General features: G+C 35.7%; 3 protein-coding genes across 6 annotated transcripts in view; 2 read left to right on the top strand and 1 right to left on the bottom strand.

Moving 5' to 3' along the window:
* LOC118271609 (sialin) overlaps nucleotides 1-1,264 on the bottom strand; it is a 56,977-nt gene extending 55,713 nt beyond the window's left edge. The window contains exon 1 of the mRNA XM_035587707.2: nucleotides 1,042-1,264. The gene's annotated coding sequence lies outside the window, so the exon portion shown is untranslated. The remainder of the gene's footprint in view (nucleotides 1-1,041) is intronic.
* A 691-nt stretch (nucleotides 1,265-1,955) lies between these two features.
* On the top strand, nucleotides 1,956-16,822 carry LOC118271603 (protein bicaudal C homolog 1). Its single transcript, XM_035587696.2, has 20 exons — nucleotides 1,956-2,215; nucleotides 2,461-2,605; nucleotides 2,679-2,722; nucleotides 2,814-2,883; nucleotides 3,314-3,393; nucleotides 3,960-4,022; nucleotides 7,519-7,668; nucleotides 8,483-8,596; nucleotides 8,911-9,036; nucleotides 9,623-9,841; nucleotides 10,274-10,442; nucleotides 10,766-11,185; nucleotides 11,318-11,406; nucleotides 11,638-11,740; nucleotides 12,081-12,188; nucleotides 12,501-12,634; nucleotides 13,525-13,650; nucleotides 14,040-14,202; nucleotides 14,575-14,694; nucleotides 14,818-16,822. The coding sequence occupies exons 1-20, from the start codon at nucleotides 2,138-2,140 to the stop codon at nucleotides 14,919-14,921; spliced, it is 2,625 nt and encodes an 874-aa protein (XP_035443589.2). The 5' UTR covers nucleotides 1,956-2,137; the 3' UTR covers nucleotides 14,922-16,822.
* Nucleotides 16,823-20,187: 3,365 nt separating this feature from the next.
* Nucleotides 20,188-26,460, top strand: part of LOC118271608 (sodium-coupled neutral amino acid transporter 9 homolog) — a 15,750-nt gene continuing 9,477 nt past the window's right edge. Inside the window, exons 1-3 of one of the 4 annotated variants that reach the window (XM_035587701.2) lie at nucleotides 20,188-20,391; nucleotides 23,218-23,307; nucleotides 25,456-25,585. In XM_035587701.2, coding sequence (XP_035443594.2) covers nucleotides 20,309-20,391; nucleotides 23,218-23,307; nucleotides 25,456-25,585 — 303 coding nt within the window. In that variant the 5' untranslated portion in view covers nucleotides 20,188-20,308. Of the gene's footprint in view, nucleotides 20,392-22,770; nucleotides 23,094-23,217; nucleotides 23,308-25,455; nucleotides 25,586-26,460 lie in introns of those variants that run through there. The other 3 variants (XM_035587703.2, XM_035587702.2, XM_035587705.2) reach the window with 3 other exon arrangements.

Below are 26,460 nucleotides of genomic sequence, written 5' to 3'. Positions count from 1 at the left end.
ATTTGTAAAGCTGGATCTACAAATTCGTTACAATACAAATGCACCAAGGTAATTAAAAATTACGGTCTATATGTCTTTATATTTACGAGTTTTTTTTTATTATTTTATTCATGATCATAGATTACTTACGAGTATTTAGACTGTGTTCCGTGTGTGGAATTAAATTTAAAGTTTAATTCTCAAAAAAATATTGGCAACATTACATCTCTAAAAGGGCCAAAGAAAGTTTGCATCTCTAAAATTACTTTTGACAGCATCAATATATTTGTCACTTCGATGTTTTGCATTTGTGTAAACTTTGTAAGCATACGATTACTCCGCCGTGCACCGGCAAAATACGCTACTTTATGTAGGTACCATCTAATTTTATTTCGTTGCGACTTGCGAATTCAGATTTTAAGTGTAAAATTAAAATACATTTAGGTTGGTGGAAATGAAGAACATTAATGAATTAAATAGGTACCTAATCGACTGTGTAAAAAAAAATGGAAGAATGTCATTTGTCGGCCGAGAGTATTAACCATTTATTATTATTGTGACTTTTTTAAAACAGATGCCTACTAACTATACTACGCTATTTTATTAATTTCAAAATTGTATTCTAGTGTCTAGTTGATGAAAAATGAAAAGTAACATAACTGTGGGAGCTACAATATTTTGAAAGCACTTTGTAAGGTTATGTTGACGGGAACGCGGCGAAATCCGAGTTGATATCGATTATTATGTTACCATCACCGACATAAATAAAAATAATGAGCTTAGTTTAAATTCACGGCTATGTGTCAACATACTTGTAATATTTTTAATGTACTAGGTTTTGACATATTTTGAAAACGTGTCCAAGTTAAATAAATTAAATGTTGTAACAATATGCCGACTCCGGTGTCGAGTTGTTGGGCCGCTTGGCTAGCGAACAGCTGTTCGTCTCAGAAGGATACAACGGCTATTTTGTATTCTTCGCTTCAACGAATTACAGTAAAAGTTTTATTTAGAGAGTAGGGTGGACAGTTACATAAAAGAAATTAACAATTTGATACTCACCGTCTTATTTTTAAACACTACAATAAATCGGGAATAAACACACTTTACGTAAAATGAACACACTTATTATAGAATACACTACGTCCTAAAATAATTTTAAATACAGGTAAGACTATTTTAATTTATAAATACCAGATTTAAATTAACTATGACACGAATATAAGAGTCGAGGAGGACGCACACCCAACACCGGCAAGCGCAGAAACCCGACTGACGCGACCTCACGCGGTTAGCGCTCAAAATAATGTTATGGAACGTTCCGTTTCATAATGCTTTCATTCATTCACTGCTATAATATATTAATTCTTGATTTATTTCCCTATTTTGCAATCAAAACCATTAAATGTAGTAATATGAGTTATTAATTGCATAACTTGGAATCTTTCAATTATAACTATGAGTATGTACTCATAATAAATAATATTTATTCAAATGTTGTCTTGTTATCTCTACTATGAAACCTCATTATTTGAAATTGTAAACTGAATAATTGTAAATAAAATAGCTTGTGGTAAAAAGACAGCCTGCAAATAAGTAAAAGAAAATTGCGAATTGCAATACCTGACTGGGTTTTTTTACTATGTGCAAAAATAAAATTAGCGGAGAAATTATCGAGTTGGCGCCGTCTTGACGCCAGTGTGCGGCGGCGGGAGGAATTCTTATTGGTTGTTTCAAGACGGGCCTCCGTGTCGCAAACGATGTATGTTTACTGCGCGTATAAACTTAATTACAATTATCATGAACTCTTTTTATATATTTTTTGTAAAATCTTAGTACCTTTAAGTCTATTTATATCATAGTCTATTTAATTTATAATAGAAAAAGTAATAGACAATACATGCAAATATTGAGGGTAATTCTGACACCTTGGTATTGTTCCACCCACATTTTTGATGAATTTACCCGGTTTCCCCTAGGTTCTCTTCAAGCAGTACGTGATCCGGTACCACACTGCCGCGCCGTTAATATTTTATAAGTTTGCAATAATTATGTTAATTAGACAATTCATTTTATTAATTCATTAATTTATATATATTTATATTCTAATTGACTGCAAATATACTTTTTTAAATAAATATCTGTTGCACAAATAACTATGGCTACAACCAACTTTTTAACGGTGAAAACGCATTTATCGGAATTCAAACATTCAGACAAAGATACGTTGAGTGAAGTAAGTTATTTTTTAATTTTATAAAATTGGTATTAATTTCATATTTCCATAATATTATATTGTAATAACATCTCCGCCATCTTGAAGATCCTAATTTTTGCCATGCCCTTAAACACTACGTATTTATCAAAGCAATATTATTGGGACACATCAAATAAAGTCCCCCTTAGTTTACTCACTGACTGACTGAATAATTATAATTTACTATTTTTGTCTTTCAACCCCTTCGCAAATAACCGTTATAGGCTTCCGAAAGTGGAACGAGTAATTCTGTGACGTCAGCAGAAGACCTACAGAAATTAGCCGTGATTCTTGGGCTAAACAGTGCTGAAGATGTGTACCAGGAGAGATTCCGTGTTGACCGACGTCGTTTGGAAGCAATGCTTGCTGGTAAGTTAGAAGGTAAATTGGAAAAAACAAGAAAAATAGAAAACATTTTTCATAACCCATTCCATTTTTACAGATAATTTGGATGAATCACAAACAGCACAAGCATTTTTCCACCGGGTAAGACAAATATCTTTGTTAAGCATATTTTTACTTTTACAAAACTTACGAGTAACTCCCTAAAATTTTAAATATTTTTTTTCTTTTTCAGGTTATGACTGACACGAATACTTTAATAAATTGGCCCGCTCGTCTTAAAATCGGTGCGCGTTCAAAAAAAGGTATTACAACATTTCTTTTTCAAGCAAAAGTATCGAAGAATTTCCGAAAAACTGAACGCATATTTTTTAAATTTAAAGTCAAACGGAACACACCTGTACCATTTCTTGTAATTTTGGCGGGCTGGCGCCAAATAGACTAGCAAACCGGCGCCAGTCCGGCGCTCTTTCAAAAATTATTTTAAAATGCAGTTGCGCGCGCGTCCGTTACATGAAATTACTTATTTAGCAATCAATTAATTGTTTATATTTTATTTAATGAAGTAACAATGAGTTTTGACGAATGTAGTGACGATTTAGTGTATAATGTTATTAGAAAATTACGTGATAATAAATTTATCGATCTTTTTGAAATTGGTAGGTGAGAACAAGTTTACATTGAAATGTTTGGTGAGGTTTATATTGATTTTTTTAAGTGTTATATTTTGTTTAGATCCACATGTGAGAGTCGCTGGCCGGCCTAATGATGTGAAGCTGGCTCGAGAGAAAATAATTCAGTTATTAGACACTAGGGTAAGTACGTAAAACTTTATTATCTTTCAGTAAGATTTTTGTTATAAATAATTATTAGGATTAATTGCTAAGCAGTATTAGTATGTAAAGTGCTTATACTATTATTCGGGAATTTTATCTTTTTTTTAGTTTAATATAGTATAATGCGTGTATCGTGTGTATTATTTAGTAACGTCTTGGAGAACTATTAATTCCTGGAGTATACCAGTGTTCTAGAATGGGGAGCGTGTGTAGGCAAACGTAGGGCTTTGTAGGGCGTCCTACAGCTACTTGTGGAGTGACGATGTCCACAAGGTGACTGGCAGTAGTTGGATGCGTAGAGCTGACTTTCGAACTACGTGGCGTGCCGTGGAGGCATATGTCCAAGATGGGACTAAAATGGTTGGGAGATGGATAATAAGGACTCTTGATGATGATGGCGAAGATGAATTACTTCTCACTTTGACTTAGTTCCTAGTCCGTTACTTAACTACGACAACCATTTAGCATTTCTGTCGTCATTTATTGGGAAGTTTGGAGGAATGTTCTTTTTATTAAAACAAATCTAATAGTTAATTATTTTACAGAATAACCGAGTTACAATGAAGATCGATGTCAGCTACACAGACCATTCGCACATCATCGGAAAGGTGAGTTCTTTAACTAAATTGCTGTTTTTAGACATAACATAAATGCCACGCCCGGATGGGCAGAGCTGCACATAATAGGTACTAGGTTACCCACTATTAGTAATAGCGGGTGAGCTTATGTTGTGGCAATATTAAATCACTGGAGAACAACTACTGGAGCACCCTACTGATACGGGCTGCGCGACGTCGTCGCGTCTGCGCACGCTGCTCATGATGAAGAGTCCCTCTGTGACTCGAAACTAGTAGAGCTTGTCTCTATTGATTTACGTGAGATAACCGTAATTTTTAGTTAGTAAAATTATTGTTCATAAAGTCTAATTAATGTAGATACGTATGTTGATGTGATTTAATTTAAAATGACGCATCCGTAGCGTTTATTTATTCGTCCTCAATTAAATTTTTTGCATCTTCTAAACTTGATTGAGTTAATTCGTATAAGTAGGTAGGTACTAAGTAGATACCTACCTGAGTATCAGTAGGTACCTACATATTTATAAATAAATAATATCTACTGACTGCTCATACATATTTACATAAGCGTCATACATATTAGGTATCTATTTCCCCATGAGGATAGACAGAGGTGAACCTTTATTGTACTTAATTTAATAATTTAACTTTGAAAGTTCCTACTTACTTATTATTAAAAATGGGACCATCTATCAACTACTAGATAGCTCGGCAAACTTCGGTACTGTATTCAATCAGTATTTTTCACCTTTTAAACCATCTCTAGTCTTCCATAAATAATTCAAGAACAAAATTTTCCAAATCAGTCTAGCCGTTCTCGAGTTTTGGTGAGACTAACTAAAAGTAATTGATTTTTATATATAGAGATATAGAGATAGAGTTATAGGGACAGAGATAATAATAATGATGTATATTTGTTACCCTAAAATCTAAAATTACCGAACGTATGCGAATGTGAAGCAATGCTGCACCGATCTGGTTAAAATCGCGGGTAACGTGAGCGAAGCCACTGGCAGAAGTTAGTCTCTAAGATAGAAATATGATATGTATTTTTCCTCAATGTTTTCATAAGACGTTCATTTTATTTATGAGATCAAATCAATTGAACTGCGTAATGACTATTATTGTAATCAAGGCGCATGACAAGACGATCTCATCACGTTTTTCTATTCACGTTCTGTTCACTTTTTTAAACCTATATGTATTACCCATTAAAATCAATCATAGTAATTTGGATTATATGTACCTATAAATATTAAGTTGCTTGCTACGCAGTTGAGAATCGTATTTTCGTTACTTGGTAAGCTACCTACCTATATTTAATTGTGATTTGCTTACCTGCTTACTGGTATGCTAATATATGATAGTGTAGTGTAGAGTAATAGATACTGTAATAAGTAAGTATAAGTAAGTATGAACATAAGGTCATGTATTAGGTATAGTTAAGAGTACGTAACTATATAATAACATGGCAGATGACAACAAACCTTCATAAAAATTGCAATAACTCCGATATTACACTTTAAATACCATCTCCTTTAAAAAAATAAAACAGAAATCTATTTAAATCACAAATAATAGACTTAACTTAAACCTGCAAACCACCCACCGATAAAATCGTGATTCAATAAGTCCATTAGGCTAATCAATGGCGACGCGCCGGTGACTAAATTACATCGACCAACACTAAACGCACAAAGTACTAGAATAAATAACTATTTAGTATCAACACGCCAACTAAACGCTCCCTGAGTGCTCAAATATGTCACTGACAGAGAAACTGGTTGCAGACTGTCTAGGCGAGTCTGGAACCTATTTATTTCACGACTGTAATGATTAAGCGTCAATTTAGAGCGAGCTTTATAGGGAATTTCTTGGTACATTGACAAATAGAAACGTTGCAAGCTTATAAGATATTCATTTTATTATTTACTTAGTTGCAAACATTGTAGGTGACTGGCTGACTGACTGACTGATATTCTCGACCAGGGTAAATCATATGGTATTCGGTAGGTACCTACTTATACATATGTTCACATCACATCTAAACAGCTTCATCTCGATAGGCATTTGGGTTAGATAAGCATGAGAAATGGATCTAAGGTCGGCCGCCCGATGGATTTCATGTTCTTGATGGATCGTCAAGTAAGTTTACCTGGGTTAATGCCTGATACGAAGCCGTGGAAGACCTGATTACCGGGGTTCGATAAGCAGGAGTAGGAACGGGGTGGTTTTTAGGCAGTATGAGTCTAACACTCCCTCTCGCTCGTGGCAGGTGAAGTCGGCTGATTTTCCCGCTTCAAAAAAATAAAAGTAAGCTTACCTACCTAACCTAATATTTGAATACGTGAGATACCAATTCATATTAGTTGAACAATCACATAAATTACGTAACCGAGAACATTTTAGTGTTTACTAACTTTTCACAATGTTTTTATACTTCTACCGACTACCACGCTAGTCGATACTTCTTTACTCGATATTTCAAGCAATTTGGACGGTTCTCATTCTCACGTTATGTTTTCCTTCGTGTTTCCTGTTTATTCTTTCATATGTCATAATAAATCTTCTAATACTCCGGCAAACATGACCTAATATGAAGACAAGACGAAGTTAAATACCACTACTAAAACAAAGTGACAAATATTAAAATGAATTTCTTTTAAATTTCTTCAGCGGATAATTACTAAAGTATATTCTGTAAATTATCATGCTTGTCAGTGGCATTGTAGAGGTGCATTCAAAAACATAAACAAGTAATAATAAAACAAAATACCCAACAAATTACTGCCATACATACGTCATTCTGCCTTGATTTGTTATGGTAAATACGGGTGGATCCGAGCAGTAATTATGTATCTTTTATCTTTAAAACACGTCCGCTAATTATCTGCATTCAAGTATGTATTTCATAAGTCATAAACAAGAGGTATTAGGTACAAAAATAGCAATGACATTGCACCTACATTGAAATGGAATATACCAGGTTTTATTGGCTTTTTCATTACTTTTCCCTTTATTGTTAGGGTAATAAACGAGTTGTAAGTCGCATGGACTGTAATTAATGACAAATGGAATATGTTCCTAACTTTAACTAGTAGAATATACGAGAAGAGAGAAGCTCGAGCACATTAACTTCCTAATTGTTTTATATTTCGTGGTTTTCTTTGATCGCATCTATATTTATCTGCAATCAAAAAATCGTTGAAAAGGAAAACCGTTTTCAATCTCAAATTCAGTTAAAGCCAAAACATGTCTAGATGTTTAGACATCTAAATTGTAACAGTAACTGCCACACTCAGAGTCACTTAATGCTTACTTAACCCATTCCTTAGCAGGTGTTTTCGGAACAAAATCGTCACTAAGTGACAGTTTAAGTAATCATTAAATGTCTATGAGTATGGCAGTTAGCCGCTGTATTAAACGAAGGGTAGGGTCCAGACAGACTTCAGCGCAACTATGTCCCAGACTGCTAAAATTGTCTCCACCTTTCGTCATGATATCTTTTAACACCTTTTCCCCACAGGGTGGACTTACAATCAAACGCGTGATGGAGGAGACGGGCTGCCACATTCACTTCCCGGACTCGAACCGCACCAGCACAGTGGAGAAGAGTAACCAGGTCTCCATTGCTGGGGACATGGAACGCGTCGAGAGGGCACGAGCACGAGTTCGAGTGAGTATCAATAATATCTTTCTTTATTATATCATCTATATAAATAATATCTTAATTTTGGTCACTTTACGTGATTTATGTGTATGGTCCGATGCATTAAATCCCAAGAACAGGATGACGAACCAGCAAAAGCAGTAAATATTGGATGAAATATAAATATTAGATCTATTTGAGCTACTGTATGAGTAAATCGGATGATCGTATAGTTAATAGTATGTAGGTGATAATGATGTAATATCTTTGTTTTCATTTATTTATGCAGGCTATTAGACTTATTTGGTACTTAAACTCAACAAAATGAATCATTTACTTGTAATTATGTAACGTAATCTAGTCTCCGCTATACGACCTAGACAACTTACTCCATAATTAATGCGCAGCGCCTGTAGAAATAGTGATATATTCCGTCTAGACCACATTGCCATGGATTTTCTCAACTCATAACTACATTTTATCACGTTATGGTCGTTTATGGACAATATTTGGCACAAATGCCAGACAATACGTATGTAAAGTTGAAAAAGTGATTAGTAGCGAGATGGCGAGTATGAGTACCTTACTGATTCTTGTTTTACTTATATAATCCGTACTCGTTAGTAGAAGAGTAGTAGAGTAGATGAATTTCAATGTCATTATTCGTAAAATGAACTACGGCCACTGGCCATTAGCTACTGTGTGACTCTTGCCAATTGCAAGTATAAAACAGACATTATCTAATTTGTCTTAACTCTCGTTTGGAAAAATGCCATTACCAGAAAGTGTGAATTCCGTGATTTTTAGGTGTTTTAATCTACCTTTATCATATTCCTGCCAGGCCCTGACTCCACTGGTATTCTGCTTCGAGCTACCGATAGTGCCAAGCTCACAGCCGCTGCCCGACATCACCTCGCCCTACGTGCAGAACATACAGGACCAGTATAATGTACAGGTGAGAGATAACTAATATCTATCCAACACAAAAAGAATTATTCAATTCAGACCAGTTGTTCCTGAGATTAGCGCGTTCAAATAAACAAACAAATCATTTTCACCGTCCTTTACGGAGGCCCATTTCCTACCCTCTACAATCTCTCCTATCCTCAAATCCCTAATCTAATCCCGCAAAGTGTCGGTAACTCACTTGTATCTTCACTGATGTTGCGGTTGTCCAAAGTCAGTGACGATTGCTTACCATTAGGTGACGTCTGCACGTTTGACTGCCTATCACGTAAAAAAATGTTAACAAGGTTGTTCCTCGTTTAGGTAATGCTGCGCAACCGCCCGAAGCTGCACGCTAATCTGCTGGTGGTGAAAGGGGTGCAGTGGGAGGTGCAAGCCACCATGGAGGCGACCAATCTGCTCATGAACTACATGTGCGGACCGTTGGCGGTGAGTAAACTATATTATACGTATAAGGATGTTTGGGAAATATTGGGCATTGTCATTGTTGATTCAGAAATTGTTACGTGTCAATTTTGTTACGTTCCTCTTCTGTTTCATGATTTAAGTCACGCATTCAGATGACGTAACCTTCAGTTATCAGCATTTGTCTGTATGAAGTTTTCAGCAACGCGTAAAACTTTATAAAGAGAGGAGTATTAAAGTATGATGCTGCGATTGAAGTACCTATTGGACTATAATTTTGTCCTCTTCACAACTTTACATTGTACCCACTATTTCGCATTTTTCAACTTCGCTATTTATTACAATCAAACAATAATAATTACGCTGAACAACTGAGCGACCTATGTTGTTGAAAGCAATTCTAAACTAGTGTCTTAAACACCACAATCGACAAACTCTACCTACTTAACTACACAGAATACCTTTTTCGTCATAACTTTAGAAAAAGAAGAGCATTGATAGACGTGCCCACGATTGATGTACCCTGGTTGGACTATAATTTACAATATAATGTCCTCTTCACAACTTTACATTGTAGGTACCCACAAATCTTTCATATACCCTCTTTCAGAGTCAAACCCAAGTGCAGATGTCGTTGGAGATATCTCCGATGCACCACGGAGTGGTTGTGGGCAGGGGAGCGGAACAGCTGAAGGTGATCATGAAAGGAACTAACACCCAGATCATGTTCCCCGACGCTGACGACCCCAACATACCGGTGATTAAGAAGAGCTGCGTCACTATTACAGGGAATATCAAGGATGTTTACGCTGCGAGGCAGCAGTTGGTGGTGAGTTGGTGATTAATGTGGTTTTCCTTTTTTTCCGAATGTACGTAATGATAATTTTTATTTAATCCTAAGTACCTATGAACTTTGAAGAGTAGAAGTAAGTGCAAGCTTCATAGGTACTTAGGATCTTTTGCTTCATTGTAGATCATGGCTATGGCATTGTCCTACGTCCGCGCAATTTTCGTAAATAGTGGTCGTTTTTGCGATCACGTATTTCTACTATAGATAGGTATGCTAGGTAATGAGTAAGGTTGAAATTAAAGATCATTTATTTGTTTGGGGGTAGGGAGGAAAAATTAATAAAAATTAAATAGATTAAAAAACACAACGCGACTTTGTTTCAAGCGCTGAGCCAGCCCATTCGTACCGAAGCATGAGTCTTTCACATGAAAATCTAAAAAAAAAAAACAAAGTTCCTGTTTATGTAAACAGGGCAGTCTCCCACTGGTGGTGATATTCGACGTGTCGGACGAGGCGTGTCGCATTGAGAGCGAGCTGGCCAACAAACTGATGCACAAGTACAACGTGTACATCAACATACGACGCAAGCCCAAGCAGGGGATCACATCCGTCGTTGTTAAGGGCATCGAGCGCTGTGCTGGTGAGATCTTACTCCTATATTGTAGCTAGAGTTGGACCTATTAACCTGATCTTTGACTTATTTCTTTTGAACAGTGTTCAGTTATTGAAAATAACGGCTTAAGTAATCTATGTGAGTCAATTAGGAAAAGCTGTTCCGCAATATAGGGAAGGAATTCGTTGGCTATATGCTGTGGCTCTACTAGTTTCAAGTTTCACAATGAGACTCTTATTTAATAGCAGCATCCGCAGCATGATGTCTGTCGTCGCTGCGTTCACGTGATAAAGCCGTTATTTTCAAATAATTAAGTATATATCACTACTTAACTCTTGTACGTTATCCAGGTGACATCTACGAAGCCCGCCGCGAGCTCCTCGGCGACAAAGAGCCGGTCATCACCGCGGAAATACCAGAATCCTACAACATTCCCTCCATATCCGCGAACAACTTGCCCAACTTTGGCGTGTTCAACCCGTTCTCGCCAACACATGGGGCCAACATGACCAACTCTCCTTGTTCGCCGTTTAACCTACCGCTCTCGGAGTTGGCAAACTTTGCCAGCTTGTCGCCAATGTTTGGCCACAACCCGCCCACGCCTGGTGGGTATCCTAGCCCCTTGTCACCGGTAGCGTTGACTCCCCCAGTATACCCCAACTCCTGGATGGTGCCTTCTCCTCAGCCCAGGAGCGGACAGTTCCACTACCCCAATTTGATGCCCAATCCGAATGCTGTCATGTACAAGAACCAGGGTGGTTCGTGGAACCGTGAGTATTACCTAAAATACATTACAATAATCGTCAAAAAACCCTTAGTATTTATTACATATTTCATTTTCTTTGTGTTCTTTCATCATATACAAATAAGCTATGTTATCTTATATTTGATTGTATCTGCAGCAATGACGAACGGAGCCGACATCGTAGGCCTTCCTCAACAGATGATGATGCAGACGCCTTACCAGCAGATGCCCGCTGATAACAGACCTGTAAGTAGAAAAATACAACCTTAAACTTCATCAGTAATTTGTTACTGATAAAATATGGTCAAAATCAAAAAGAAAAAAGAAAGAGTTCTAAAGAGATAAAGATGGAGATTCAATAGAGTTCAGAAACAATTCTAGGGGGTGAATTAGGCTTTCATTCGAAAACTATACAAAAATACAGCTCAAGTCCCAATTTACTTGTATACTCTTTAAAACGTATGTGTTTATGTACAGACGACATTGAGCCAGATCCTGAACTCGAGCTCGCAGGCGAGCAGCGGATACCAGAGCAACTTTACAGGCAGCTCAGTGTCGCTCGATACTCAGAATATTTCTGGTAAGCCTTGCAATCTTACTTTATCACCGATCACGTCCCACTTAATTCTAATAACCACTAAACTATGTATATTTCTCTTAGCAACAGAGCAATGAGCCGTTAAAAGTAGCGTATGAAGTTATCTCTCAACTTTTATGAAGTTACATAAATAATCAACAAACCCGGCGAACTCCGTTTCGAATGCAAAATCGGTTCGTACGTTCTGGAGTTATAGCGTCAGGAAAAAAACCCGACTTATTTTTATATAATAGATAACTAAAATTGTAATAATATTCTCTTTAGGTTTTCAGCTTCTTTTAGACGTCACTATGTGTGTATCCTTACATTTCTTCTGGTGTAGGTGGCGGTGACGGCAGTAACGTGGTGTCTCCGTCGGTGTCCCCCATCAGCAAGGGACACAGCAGCCACAGCCCCGCGCCATCCACTGACGCGGAACGCTCACAACAGGGTATCTGTCATTTATTTATCGATTTAAAATCACTTAAAACAGATATAAAAGTTACAGCAAACCTAAGTGTACAATCACTCGCAGCAAACCTAACCGACGCCATGTAACATTATTTTTTGATTATCAACCAATAGATTGAAGTCATTAGGGGAGCCCTATCAGTTCAGCAGTAGACGTCTTATGGCTGATATGCTTATGAATTTATTGGGGAGGCCTATGTTCAGCAGTAGACGTCTTATGGCTGATATGATGAACCAATAGATTGTCCAAAAACCGTACCTATATCATATTAAAAACATCCCTATTTGTCAGAATTAGCGAACATCATATCAGATCTGCCAATATCTGACCGGCGCGCCGTGGGCTGTGAAAAGAAGACGCTGGAGGCACTGAACAAGCTGTCCCCACTCACTGAGTACAGGAAGATGAAGGCTGAAGCTAGTAAGGTGAGATGCACTACCTTTTGCCTGGCCTAGCCCCCTCCCACATCCTAAATCCTCGAATTCTAACTAGATATCAGACTTAAGGGTTAAACTGGAAGATAATGCCAATGTTATTAAGTCCGCATAATGTACAATTGTGCTAAAAGTTTAAATTGAATAAAATAAAGATCAAAAATATAAATCGATTCATAATTTTTGGATTGATCGGTAATTAATATGGCCGTGTTATTTACGAGAGAGACAAGGGAAGTATGGGTATATGGGAGTAGCTTTAGGTTGGTTTAGCTAGACGACAAAAACCGTTCTTTGAGGAGTAAAGATGTCTCGAAAGTTGGCACAATTGGCACGACGTTAGGGAAAGCTGCATATCCAAAATTTAAGACTGCAACCTTTACCTTGCCAATAAGGAATGCGTACCATCAACCAACGCCCAATGGTGCTAAGGTCGAAACTGCATTTACCTTAAACACATGCATTATGCATTTTAGGCCCTATCAGGTAGCTGTCAATATCAAGGTTTTGAAGTGAGCTGAATTCAATATCTGTTGTTGTGATAAAAATTATAATGGCGTAACGTACCTAATTTTGCGTTCTGTTTCTGCTTTAGATATGTAATAAAATGACAGAGTTCTTAGATGTCTACGATCCTAGTAGTTTTTAAACTACCATGGTCACTATTACTAACGTAAGAACTTAAGACATATACTCGTATATCCTGTTTATTTATGTCTATGCGTTTCCGATATTTCGGCACTGTTGCAAGCGCAATGAGCATGAGCAAGCCAGTTCATCCGTGAACAGAGTGGTATTCGTCCACCTTTCGAGACCTTTGGACTGTATACAAGTGATATACATAATATGTACATATTTATTTTTGTTTGTTGTACCAACAGGCGATGCGTGAGAATGTAGGCAGTGGGTACCGCGTACCCAACCAGCGCTGGTCCGGCTACTACTTCAGCCACACCTCGCCGGGTCCCATCAACCTCACCGATGTCAATAACAACGAAGTTGTTACTGTAAGTTATATACTAATTACAGATTTAAACTATAGTTATAGCACTTTCCGCCGCATTCAGATATACCTTATCAAAGTCAATGTTAACATGCGTTCTAACTAGACACAACTATAATTGAACTTCCTAGACATGTCAAACAACAGATAGGTAAAACTTCGGCTCATAGAAATGCATTTAGATAGTTTACAAAAGCAGTAAAAAAACCTTTCACCAAATTCTTGACAAACAACGGATCGGATACTTAACACGTACGAGTTCACAGGCAAAGGCATTAACCCGATCGTGTGTACAAAAGCAGTAAAAGAAGATTTCACCAAATTCTTGCGAAACAATGACATTTTCGTACTGTGTCTGATGTACCGGGTGAACTTTATTTTTGACTTCAATAGCCGGAGAAGGGCTGGAACCGTTCGGAGCTGGTACGTCCAAACATAGTGGAGCCAACGGTGGTGTCCCCGCCGCAGGCGGCCGCGCAGACTCCGCCCTCCGCACCCTGCCGCTACCAGCAACTCAGCGCGTTGTTACGGGACGTCGGCCTGCACAAGTATATTGGTGAGTTATGAGATCTACTTCCCATAATTATATTATACTAGCTGGCCCGGCAAACGTACCGCCTCCAACATTTTGTTCTCACCTTTTAAACCTTCCCTGGATTTCCAAAAATAATTCAAAACCAAAATTACCCAAATCGGTTCAGCCGATCTCTAGTTTTAGCGAGACCAACGAACAGCAATGATTTTTATGTATATAGATGGGTTTGCACGCTACATGTCTTTCTTTCTTCCATTCTGCCTGTCAGGCGTCATATGGAGTTCACGACTTCACCAACTCTATTTTTCTGTAACCAGTGTGGACTGGTTTCTTTTTCCAGGTACTTTTTTTAAGCTTACCTTTACTACAAAATATGATCATGTTCTTATCCAGACTTGTTCAAGAAGCACGAGTTAGACATGTCTACGTTTACGTCGCTGAACGAGGCGGACCTCGTTGAGATCGGTGTCACCGCCTTCGGAGCTCGTAGGAAGATGCTGCTATTGATAGCAGGTAACTTGATTATTTCAATTTTTAGCGGGAACATGAGGCTATATGAATCGCTAAGTACAATCAGAAGCATTTACAGAGTTAGCTACAATAACAACGTGTTGTAATGATGCTTTTTTTTCACAGATCTCAAAGCCAACAAAGGCAACTACCAAAGCTCTGCCGGCGGTGAGCGCAAGATGGTAGGATCACCGTCTCAGTTCGCGACCCTAGCTCAAGACAAGTGGTAAACCACCACTCTAATCCAAGCTACGTATAATGGCCACATTTCAAAAGGCATAACTATAAAATCGCATGTCTATATTAATTAAAAAGTAATGGATTAATTAAGCGAATGAAGAGCAGTTATTTTTATGTTTTTTAAAGTTTTTTTAAGCTATTGCTGTCTGCTCAGTGAATGTAATAAGTATGAGATAAGCAAAACTTAATTATTATTTAATGAAATGTGCCAGGTATGCGTAGCTTCAAGACTGAAGAGTTTAACTCTAAGACTGATTTCATGAGTACAAATTTTAGAAATAAGATTATTTCGGTCGATCCCTCGTAGAGGCTGGTATCAAGAGGACCTCAATGCAATTCCTAAAGGTAGACTCTATTAAGTAAGACTGGATGCATTTATTATTCTCATAAGTTTTTATATGATATTAGAACTACCTTTGTTCTACAACTGATTGCAATGAGCTTGTTACGAATTTACTATATCTCGTTGATTTTTTTGAGATTTTAACATTTAAGTTATTATTTATAAAGTTTTTTTATGATATGGCTAAAAGCATAGACGATTTGATCTCTACTCAGACAATTGTTGAAGTAAACGGGCCAAGCGCCGCAGAAATAGTTATAAGTTTATAGAAATTTTTAAATCGTAGTTTTAAGGAGAGCATGTTTTATTTTTTAACCCTTCATTTATTTAGTTTTAAGTTGCCAGTATATTCAGACAATTGATTTATCAGATTCGGCTTTTAATGTTTGATTTATTAATGAGTGCATTGGAAAATGTTCGCAATTGTGTGCGTGCCTTCTAATTCCATATTTTGTGAAATATGATTTTCAAGGACGCTGATAGGGTCCAAATTGAGAAATCACACTTCTAATTACTTTTTGTTTCTGCAGACCAGTTGTATGCCAGGGAATCTGGCTTATGGCTTATCGAAGTGACATTTTTCAGTTTAGATACAAGAATCGTTTCAATCATTTTCCGCACAATCGGCAAAAATACAATTTGGACAGCTAAAATTGACTTGATTTTATATACGACTAATTTCTAAACCATTCAGCGATATGAAGGTGACTATCTTAGTAAGTATTGTGTATCAATGAGCAATGGCGTCACCCAGCTGCATTTTAATCAGTTAACATTTTAATAAATTCAATCATTATGTGTTTGTGATTATGAATTTTTGAGTTTTTTTACTGCATTTTTGATTTTAACCATATTAACATGTTAATTTAATGTGAATGCTTTTGTTTTAGTTTATAATTTTACATAGTACAGTAACATGGTGATACATAACCATTGCGGACAACTTTTTTTTATTCTATTCTGATACTTTACCAAGGAGTTATGTATCATTATGTCTACTCTACAATACTTTTAAGATCGATAGTTTAATGTTTTAATCATGAACTTGTGATTACGATATATCTGTTTTAAAGTATGATTATGAGATGTTAGTCGACTCGTTTTTAGATTATGGAATATTAATTAATTTGATAAGTATGTATTAAATTTTAAGAGCTAGTTTTTTAAGATCGGTGTCAGGTTGTTTATACGGTTTTGTTTTTGTTTTTAAAATTCCCGAAGAGTTAAGGAATTTTTTCTCCATTATTTTAAGTTTTGCTTGTCTGATTAAAGTTTGAAAGTAAACTTTGATTTTCATTAAAACATTGCATGCGAAACTGTCTTTCAATTTATTTTGTTTTAAAATACAGCTGCCTTCGTAAACGCGCACATAATGTCAGAAACCGTTTTGACAGCAACGACCTTCGATCGTATATTTTGACATCTGTCAACGAAGGTCGAGCGTGCAACTGTGCCGATAAATAATTGCATCATAAAATAATCAGTAATTTGTGATAAAATGGGCAATGCAAGTGCTAAAGCTGTTGATGTGAAAGTAGTGGAGCCCCCTGCACCAGCTAATGCTGAGAAACCTAAACTGAAGCCGTGCTGCGCTTGCCCGGAAACTAAGCGAGCTCGGGACGCATGGTAAGGTTATGAACAACACTATTTTTATTACGCAATACTGTTAATTCTAGAAATATAGTACACGGAAATAGGTTACTAGTGTAAGCATGATAAGGTGACATATTTTATTCGAGAAATTTGACTAATTTGTCTATTTAAAATAGCATTTTTCTGGGCCTATGTGGCTTTGCAGTAGAATCTTAACGTCACTTTAACGAATACGTTATTTAAATAACATTAATTCAATCATGACTGGTACTGGCTTTTCCTCAAGGCTACTGAGCTACTAAACAGATTATAGCAAGTGAACATTTTCCTGTGATTTGATGAAAAGCAGATCCATTCAAGACACATTATGTTTCTACCATGTCTCATATACTAGTTCATCAGTCGTTCAGTCACATGTTTAAGTTACTGTATGTGTGACATATTATAAATTAACTGTGAGTTAAATTACCAGATTTTTTTTTACTAGGTACTGTACAATGTACACCCACTTCTTACCGTTTGTTTTATAAGTCCCATTTAATAGGGGGTGAGCCTAGTGCCTTATACTGGGCACAAATTCAGATTACGTGCTATTACTAAGAAATTTTCGAAACACTGGCAAAAGGCCTGTAATACTTTGCACCACCTAGAAATCGAACTCGAGACTTGTTGCCCGGCCACCACTTGGTCAATGAAAGTCAGTCATAATGTGCACTTTTGCCTACCTCTTCAGAAATGAAAGGCGTGACAATATGACAACAACTTCTTACAATTCCTAAGTATTACCAATTTCTTTTTTATTTCCAGCATCATTGAAAATGGTGAGGAGAACTGCGGGCCCCTGATTGAGGAACACAAAGCTTGCATGAGGAGGATGGGCTTCAATATCTAAGCTGTATCATCAAGAGACTGGGTGGAATGTGTATCTAATCAATATTTTTTACATAATTCTATTTGATTGTTCATTTATTTGGAGGGTTCAAGATCAATACAGCGGGAAGTAATAAAAGTCACACAAATGAGTTAGAAGTTAGTCTTAGTTGGGAAAGGGTTAAGAAGTCTGGGAAAAATATTAAAAAATAACTCACAAGATCCCATATTATGTACTAACAAAATGAATGGCTTACATAGAATTATGTAAAAAATCTTTAGCTAAACAATCATATTAGTATTAAGTCATTTGACATAAAACCTGCATAGTGAGAAAATTTTAATGTAGAATATATAAAAGATTGCTTTAAAAATTTAAATTAAAACCTTTTTGGCTAGTTTCACTTACTAGATAGCTGTTATCCACCAGATATCTGGCTTATAAGTTAATCAGGAACTCGTTAAGACCTGTGAAACAAGCTCTTAATATTTTAGTTTGTATTGTATGAATGAGAATTGAGAAATGTGTCGAATGCATTTTTGTCTATTTAAGTGGCCAGTCACTGTACTTAAAGATAACTATTCATTGCCAAAGATTCCACATTTCCTTCAATGAGTAAAATATTCAACATTTATACATTAGAGGCCATGTCGGACAATGCTGACCGACACTAGTGGAGGAATAGCCTTTAACAGTTTTTTGTTGGCAGTGAAAAGCTTAATAATGATTTGTCTGCTTGTTTGCCTCTTATCCCATAAAAAATCTAATTATAAAATGTGTCTATAGTAAAAGTTGAACATTGTAAGAAATACCTGGTTGTTATTTTACATGAATATTGTGAACTTCCATCCGCAAAGATCTGTGACTGCAATTACATTTGTCTTCTATTTATTTTTAGTAGTAATGTTGTAAATATATGTTTGTTAACAAATCATTGGTTATTTTATTTTCTGAACTTTATTTTTGTGAATTTTATAACATTATTTAGAATCCTTTAACAGTGTTATATTCTGGTGAACTATGGACCTCTATATGAGTATGTTTCTATCTCTTCCCTTTTATTCCACAAAGCAACATTATTGATTACTAGTTAAAAAAAATACAAATACCTATATGAAATATTCATTCTTGACCATCTTGATAAGAATGAAATATTCATTCTTGTCGGCGCCTTAACTTTCCGCGAACGCAATGAGCGCCTTTTTGTTCTTTATTTAATGATATAATTATAAGGCGCAAATTCAGTATGACAGGTTACTTTTTTTTTCTTATTTTGCCCCACTATAGATTTTTCTCCTATATCGTGGTTGCGTTTACAAGCATACAATATCACATAAGTACACATGATACTCAGACCAGAGCCATCGCGTCAACCGAGCAGTCGATTTAATTTTTCTTCAGGGCGTTTAGTAGCTTACAGAGACAACCATTTAAATAGGTACACAGAAGCTGGTCACCTAACCACTGCACTAACCGTTCATTCTACTGTTCACATCTAGGTATTCTATTCTATATAGACAGGTAATTAGGTAGGTACAAATTGTATACTCTTCCTTATAGTATTATCTTCCTATGAAGATAATGGTTACTGACGTAAGGTCGCATGGCAGCCGCCAAAAGCCTGACAGTCCCACTGATTAGCTCCAGGGTCGTTTTCGATGAATTTCTCCCAACCTTATCAGAGGTCGTAAAGTTTATCCAGCGCGATTGTCGCTAACGTACGATATTGTCGCAAACATTGTGTCAAGTTAATTATGTATTAATTACTTATATTTAATTTGAAATTATCTATCTTTCTACGTGAGGTTATTACCATCTGTGACGCGTAGGCGTGAAATCAGCAGTTAGCATTGTACCTACATAGTAAGTATTTTTGCTTTGTTAGTGGACGAACCAGTGACACAATTTCAGCCACTGCCAATCCTGTCCCTCTCCAAATCAAGCTTCTTCAATATATATAAATATTGATCAAAGTTTTTAAAACAAGGAAGTCTGATGCGTCACAGGGACAAGTTAGTCCCTATTTCCCTAACTATAGCTACCTATAGGTATTTTTTTATAAATTCGTTTGCCCCGTATTTTCTCCTGTGTTGTGTCGCAAACACATTATACCCGAACCTGGCACAACAATTTTTGGATCACACAAATCATAAAATGGTTCCGTGCGGTACGAGAATCGAACCTGTTTACTGCTCACTTTCGGGTTTACCTACTATTTACTGCGCCTCTGTGGAAAAAAATGCAGGACTTAAAATGGGTAAATAACTATAGGTAACTAACCAGTAAAAGAATAATAACTCAAAATAAATTGCACGAAACAGCGCAGCCTCCAACATGAGTCAAAGACACATGACTATCGCATTATCAGTGTCTAGTCAACGAATAACAATCAGTTTAAAGTACAATCGAGTATAGTCACATCAAACAGTGAAAATAAACTTGATAAATTAATTGTTATCTCCCAATCGCGGTGCGAACACAAGGCAGAACGCCTGTGTCCTAATCTTTTAACGTTAAAAAAAAAGTTACACAGATAAAATATCTAGAAAAAAAAGTTTGACAGCTCAGTGATGAGGTTCGTTGAAAAGAATTCGAAAAAGGCAAGGGAGCCTGATTCCGCAGCCAGCTCCGTCAGATCCGTTGACAGTTACGAGTGAGTATTTATTTTTATTTAAATTTTTAAATTCAGCCTAATTTATCACATATTAGCGACCCGCCCCAGGTTCGAATGGGTGCAATGGTGATATTATATTATGCATGTATTATAATAATATACATACATATTAACCTTCCTCTTGAATCACTCTATTAAAAAAACCGCATCAAAATCCGTTGCGTAGTTTTAAAGATTTACGATTACAAAGGGAAATAGGGACAGAAAAAGCGACTTTGTTTTATATTACGTAGTGATGTTGCTTATAAAACAAAAGTTTGGTCTAACAGTTATAACTAATTCCTTTAGTTCTACTGGAGAACCTAAACTAGAGATTGTTTGAACCTAAACTAAGGTCACCATTTTATCATAATTTTTGATAGTACATATTATCATAATCTTTGTGTTGATTAGTTAACTTACAATAATATGTATAAAAACATTAGTTTACGGTTTAAATAGTTTAATTTAATTTTAAATAAGAAAACAGAAACAATTGAAAGTACTTATTTACTTTTATAAAACATTATAGAGGGAAATTTGTCTTTACCGACCCTTTGTATTTTTCCCGCCAGAAAATAAAGTTTCTAAAACTAAATTAAACTACGATTTTCTTTTCTGAATTGGCAGTGGGATTTATGAAGTAGGTACTTAGATATAATTACTTATTTATTTTGCTACAGCTATAAACCAGACCTTTACGCCTTTGATCAATAAGGGTGGTTAAAGGCATCTCATAATATAATTATCTAAAATAAATAATGACGCAATAGGTTATAATGTTGCATTACGGGTTTGTTATTATCTAAGTATGCAGTTTGCACTATTTACGATACTTTAGGTAGGTATGTCTATTTAATTATAGGTACTTATGTCAATAAATTTTCATTCAAAACGGCAAATTTTTATCTGCGATGTCTCTCTCGTTGTTCAACAGGTTACAAGTGCGATTACCAACTGATCACATGGTTCGAGTTTGTTTCCTTGGGATTTGTCTATAATCCCCAGACTTGGCAAATGATATGAGGTTTGCAGTTCACAGCCTATGCTTCGTGATTGACTTATAATTTTAATTTTATAATTATATTTTTATTTTATAATTTAGCAAGATCTACCATTCACCTTTATTTAACACACAGAGTCCCAGAAATCATTGACAAACTTCCTCATTTGATATAATTAATAAATGACCTACGAATGTCAATACAATGTATCGTCACTAATATTTACTACAACTACATATTTAATAAATAAATAGGATGACGAAACTATTGATATCTATTTCGTCAGACGTCCCACGACCCCAGACAACATTATTTATTAATTTATACTATGTAGTAAAACGGAGAAAAGTGCTATCAATCAAATATCTGATTGATAACTTCAGCTGTGTGACTTTGATGGACCTTATCTGTAGAGTAAGGTGACACTTCCAGTTGAACGGCTGAAATTAAGAACTACCCTTAGTACAAGTTTGCTTTACGTAAAACAAACTCGCGTAAAGCACAAAAATATATTAACATAAAAATAATATCAGGCCAGTAGTCTCGGAGATTAGCGCGTTCAAACAAACTCTTCAGCTTTTATATTAGTGCAACACTACAATGCTGCCATCTAGCCTCCTGATATTTCTTTAAAATAAAAATCTACGAAGGTGCATATTATAAAATACTACTCATAATTTGCATAATAAAAACCAAACTAGATAAAAATTATGTCACGTTAATCCCCAGTCAACGTGACCAATTAATCAATAATTAATTAATTTAATCACAATACGTTGAAACAATTACTATCACATACGTCATTCATTGTAGACAAGTTCAAGTGAGTTCAAAAAGTTGGAGGACGTCGGGACGTTGGACAAGGGTTGATGTTGATGGATGGTTGATAGGATCAAGGCAGATCGATGGCTCGGAGACTGTTCTTGATGATTTATAATGTCTTATTGTTCGATTCCCCAGACCGAGATGATATTTAAAATTTTCCCCTAACCAACATTATCTAAAAACGTTATATTTCAATTGTTCAAGTACCACACGCAAAATTGTGCATAATTAATTTCATGTTGCCAGTATAACGTGTCAATGAAATCTAAGTTAAAATCAAAATCCAAAAATAAAGATATTTTTTATTTTCAAATTTTAAACTTTGTAGATTTTTATAATACATTTTATTAAGTGACTCGAGAGGTTTCTTTTGTTTTTTAGTAATTTTATAAACTGAGTACTTAATATTAGCGATATCGTTAGAAATTGTTTATGTTTACTAAAAAGAAACGGGTAGATTTTAAAAACGTATAAATAGATTCTACCGAAGGTAGTTGCAGATAAGACATTTTGTGACAATGACCAGAACAAAACCAGTGTGAACTAAATAATTCTTATTAGTGTCTGCAAAGACATTATTATTAATAATAATTTTATATATTTACTAAAGCATATAAATCAGCCTGTGACGCATAAAGATTGCGAGATAAAAATGATGGCGCACTTCAATTATAAACTGACATGACAGTGAATATTGGTGATCACTTGACGACAACATACACGCAAAGATACAACGCAATGTTGAATTAATTTTACGACAAAATTATTTAAATAATTGAGCCTACAAAACTTACGAAGTGGTGATTAATTAGTAGCTTTTCACGTGGTGATTTATTAAATTGGTGATTAATTTTTTTTTCGTTACAATATTAGGTAAAATGTGTTATTTATTACGCAGTGATTTTACATAATTTTGTTTGCAAATAGTGTGTTAATTTATATTTTTTGTGTAAAGCGGTTATTGAGATATTAAATTCAAGTTATATTTTTGTTTTAGAATATTCGGAAGTGCCTGTTCCGACTACACGGACTGTGAATATTGCGAGGATCGGAGACGACGATACAAGAAACCCGGCAGCACACAAAAGTGAGGAATTAAACCTTTTTACTGGCCCAAATATCATCATCATTGTTATAATTATGTCACTAGAACCTACATCATTAAAATGGTGGTGCAAAAATGTCAAAGCATGTGTCGTTAATTTTGAAAATGATTCGTTAATTGATAGGTGTATTTATGAGTCTAAGACCGCCTTGCAGCTTTGCTTCGATTAATCATATCTGTCAATAAATCACCCTAATATTAATCTAAAGTTGTACTAAGTACTGAAATCTTTAACCGATTTTGATAACTTACTAAAGCTTAAACAAAGTAAAAAATTTTCAATGAACATTAATTCGAAAATGATCAGTTCATTTAAATTTCCTACATCACAAAACCATATTTATAATTAGGTAAAAGCTCTAGAAAAATAACAATTAGGCACCTATACTTCAAAACCACATGCTATAAAGTTAGGCGTCACAAATAATTTATCTGTGACGTTTTATCTCCCACGCACATTCGAGTATTTGTAAGACATCTTATTAATTTCACTAGTGGTCGCCTAGTGGCCGAAATTCGACCATATATGATTTAATTTACAATACCACTTAACGTACGTTGAAGGATAATTTTTATTTAACTCAAACTCTTTTATAAAACTCTTTTCATATGAGACGTGAGAATATCATCGCAATGTCTATCGATTGTTGACGTTTTGTCAAATACGATCAGATACTATGCATGTGTGTGTAATGTTTTATTTATTTCTTTAATGTACTTTACCTAAGCATTATTTTTGAAAAATATTAGCGCTATGCACTTCTCCTACACATAAACTATAAGTGTACCAAATTTTATGCTCCTACGTCCGCGCAATTTTCGTAAATAGCGGTCCAAAGTTTTTGCATCACGTATTAATATATAAGACTAGTGGTCGCTAGTGGTCGAAATTCGACCATATACGATTTAATTTACAATACCAGTTAACATACGTTCAAGGATAATTTTTATTTAACTCAAACTCAAACAAACTCTTTTATAAAACTCTATTCATATGAGACGTGAAAATATCATCGCAATGTCTATCGATTTTGACGTTTTGTCAAATACGATCAGATACTATGCATGTGTGTGTAATGTTTTATTTATTGATTTAATGTACTTTATAAGTATTATTTTTGAAAAATATTAGCGTTCTTCACTTCTCCTACACATAAACTATAAATGTACCAAATTTTATGCTCCTACGTCCGCGCAATTTTCGTAAAAAGCGGTCCAAAGTTTTTGCATCACGTATTAATATATAGATATTTGTTATCATAACTAATGAACTTATTTATCATTTTGCACATGATCTTTTTAGAGTAACCTAGGAGATTGTTGCTCTTGAGATAGATCTAGAAAAGTTTTGTAATACCTAGCTAGGTTTACCTACATATGCATGCCCTGACTGACCTTATTACCCCACACTAAAATCCCTATAAGATTTAATTATAAGTTTCGTGAGACTTACTAAATTCATTAATATGTTGTCGTTTTACTCACGTAACTGTTTGAAGAGGACCTCGACTAGTTTCAAGCCATGCTAGAGACTCATATTCATGAACAGCATTCCGCGACACACGACGTGGCGATTGTCGCGCTGCTAGTATACCTACCTGCTGCCTCTAGGATATTCTCATGTTGTGCGTCGTGCGTAGATACGCCTATAGCAGACTATTTAAAAGTCCCAGTTTTATAGTTTCATCGTTATCATCAGCTGAAAGAAGTCACAAAGGCCATCTGTTTTATAGTCTCCTACGCACTTCCAGTGACTCCTGTGACGCTGACACTATTGTTGGTCCACCTAGCAGAATAGGAGATCTACCACTTACATTTTCGAATCTTCTTCATCATCATCATCATCATCATCTTAATCATCATCAGCATTCTTAATGTTTTTTAAGGTACGTATAAGCCGGTAAACGAGCAGACGCATCACCTGATGGTAAGCAATCGCCGCCGACCATGAACACCCGAAACACCAGAGGCGTTACAAGTGCGTTGCTGGCCTTTTGGGGGTTAGGAATTTAAGGGATGTTGGGGAATCGGGGATTGGGAAGATTGGGAAGAGGGGTAATTGGACCTTCGGTAACATTGAGATTCTTCCTCTCCTTGTCTTATTTACGGTTTCCTTGTTTGGGTTGGCAGATATTGGTCCCCGAGTATAACGAGCCACAGCTACTGCAGCGCCATGAGTCGCGCGGAGGCCGAGCCCCTGCTGCAGGGCGCCGTCACGCCCACTTATAGAGCTGTCAGTTCCGAAAGCATCGATTCTTTGGTAAGTTTACCTTTTAAGCCTGAACCAGATGTTGATAAATATTAAGATTATGTAGGGAAAAATGTCTACTGTGTTCCATAAATTGATTGCGTACGTGGTTAGATTATCGAGCAATATCTGATTTTTTAGCTACTAAAACCTATCACAAACGATTATAACGCTTAAATATATTTTTAATGAGATGATTAGAACGTATTCCTGGATATATTTAATAATCAGTAATCACTGATTGCTATTAGTAACCAATTTTTAAACCTAGAAGGCTCTCAAAAGGTTGGCTGTATAAGATGTCCAGACTATGTCTTAATAACTAATATAGGTAAGTATTATTATTTATGTACACAATAAACACCAACGACTAGGTATTTAGGACATCATAAGCCATCTTACGTCATTTCTTCTCATTTATTAAACGACGTTGTGTGATAGACTAGACTTAGGTTACTACAGAGATCTAAAGACTGAGCAATTCTAATATATTCACAGCTAATAATAAAACCTATATTATTCTGTCAAGTCAAGACATAGCCTTGTCAGTTTAGACGATATTAAGATAAAATAATCACAATAAGAGGTCACATCACATCTCGATTGTCTTATCACGCTAAATGCGAAGTTGTAAACTATAGCCAAGCTCCTAATTATTGGCATTTTCATGTAACTAAGTAATAAAGTTATGATTATGATACGTGTGTGTCGCCGCGTGCCGAATAAGTAAACATTTGAATTTTATGACGTAACTTTTGTACGTAATATTTTTTGTAGTAAATATCGACTATTGGTTTCACATCAACATTAACAGCCTTAAGTGGCCACTGCTATCCAAAAGCCTCTTCTTGTACGGAGAAGGCTTGAGCATTAATCACCACGCTTGC

This window comes from Spodoptera frugiperda, chromosome 5 (genome assembly GCF_023101765.2).
Source record: "Spodoptera frugiperda isolate SF20-4 chromosome 5, AGI-APGP_CSIRO_Sfru_2.0, whole genome shotgun sequence".
Taxonomy (NCBI): domain Eukaryota; kingdom Metazoa; phylum Arthropoda; class Insecta; order Lepidoptera; family Noctuidae; genus Spodoptera; species Spodoptera frugiperda.
Note: the sequence above shows the minus strand (reverse complement) of the source record. Positions and strands in the feature narration are given on the sequence as shown.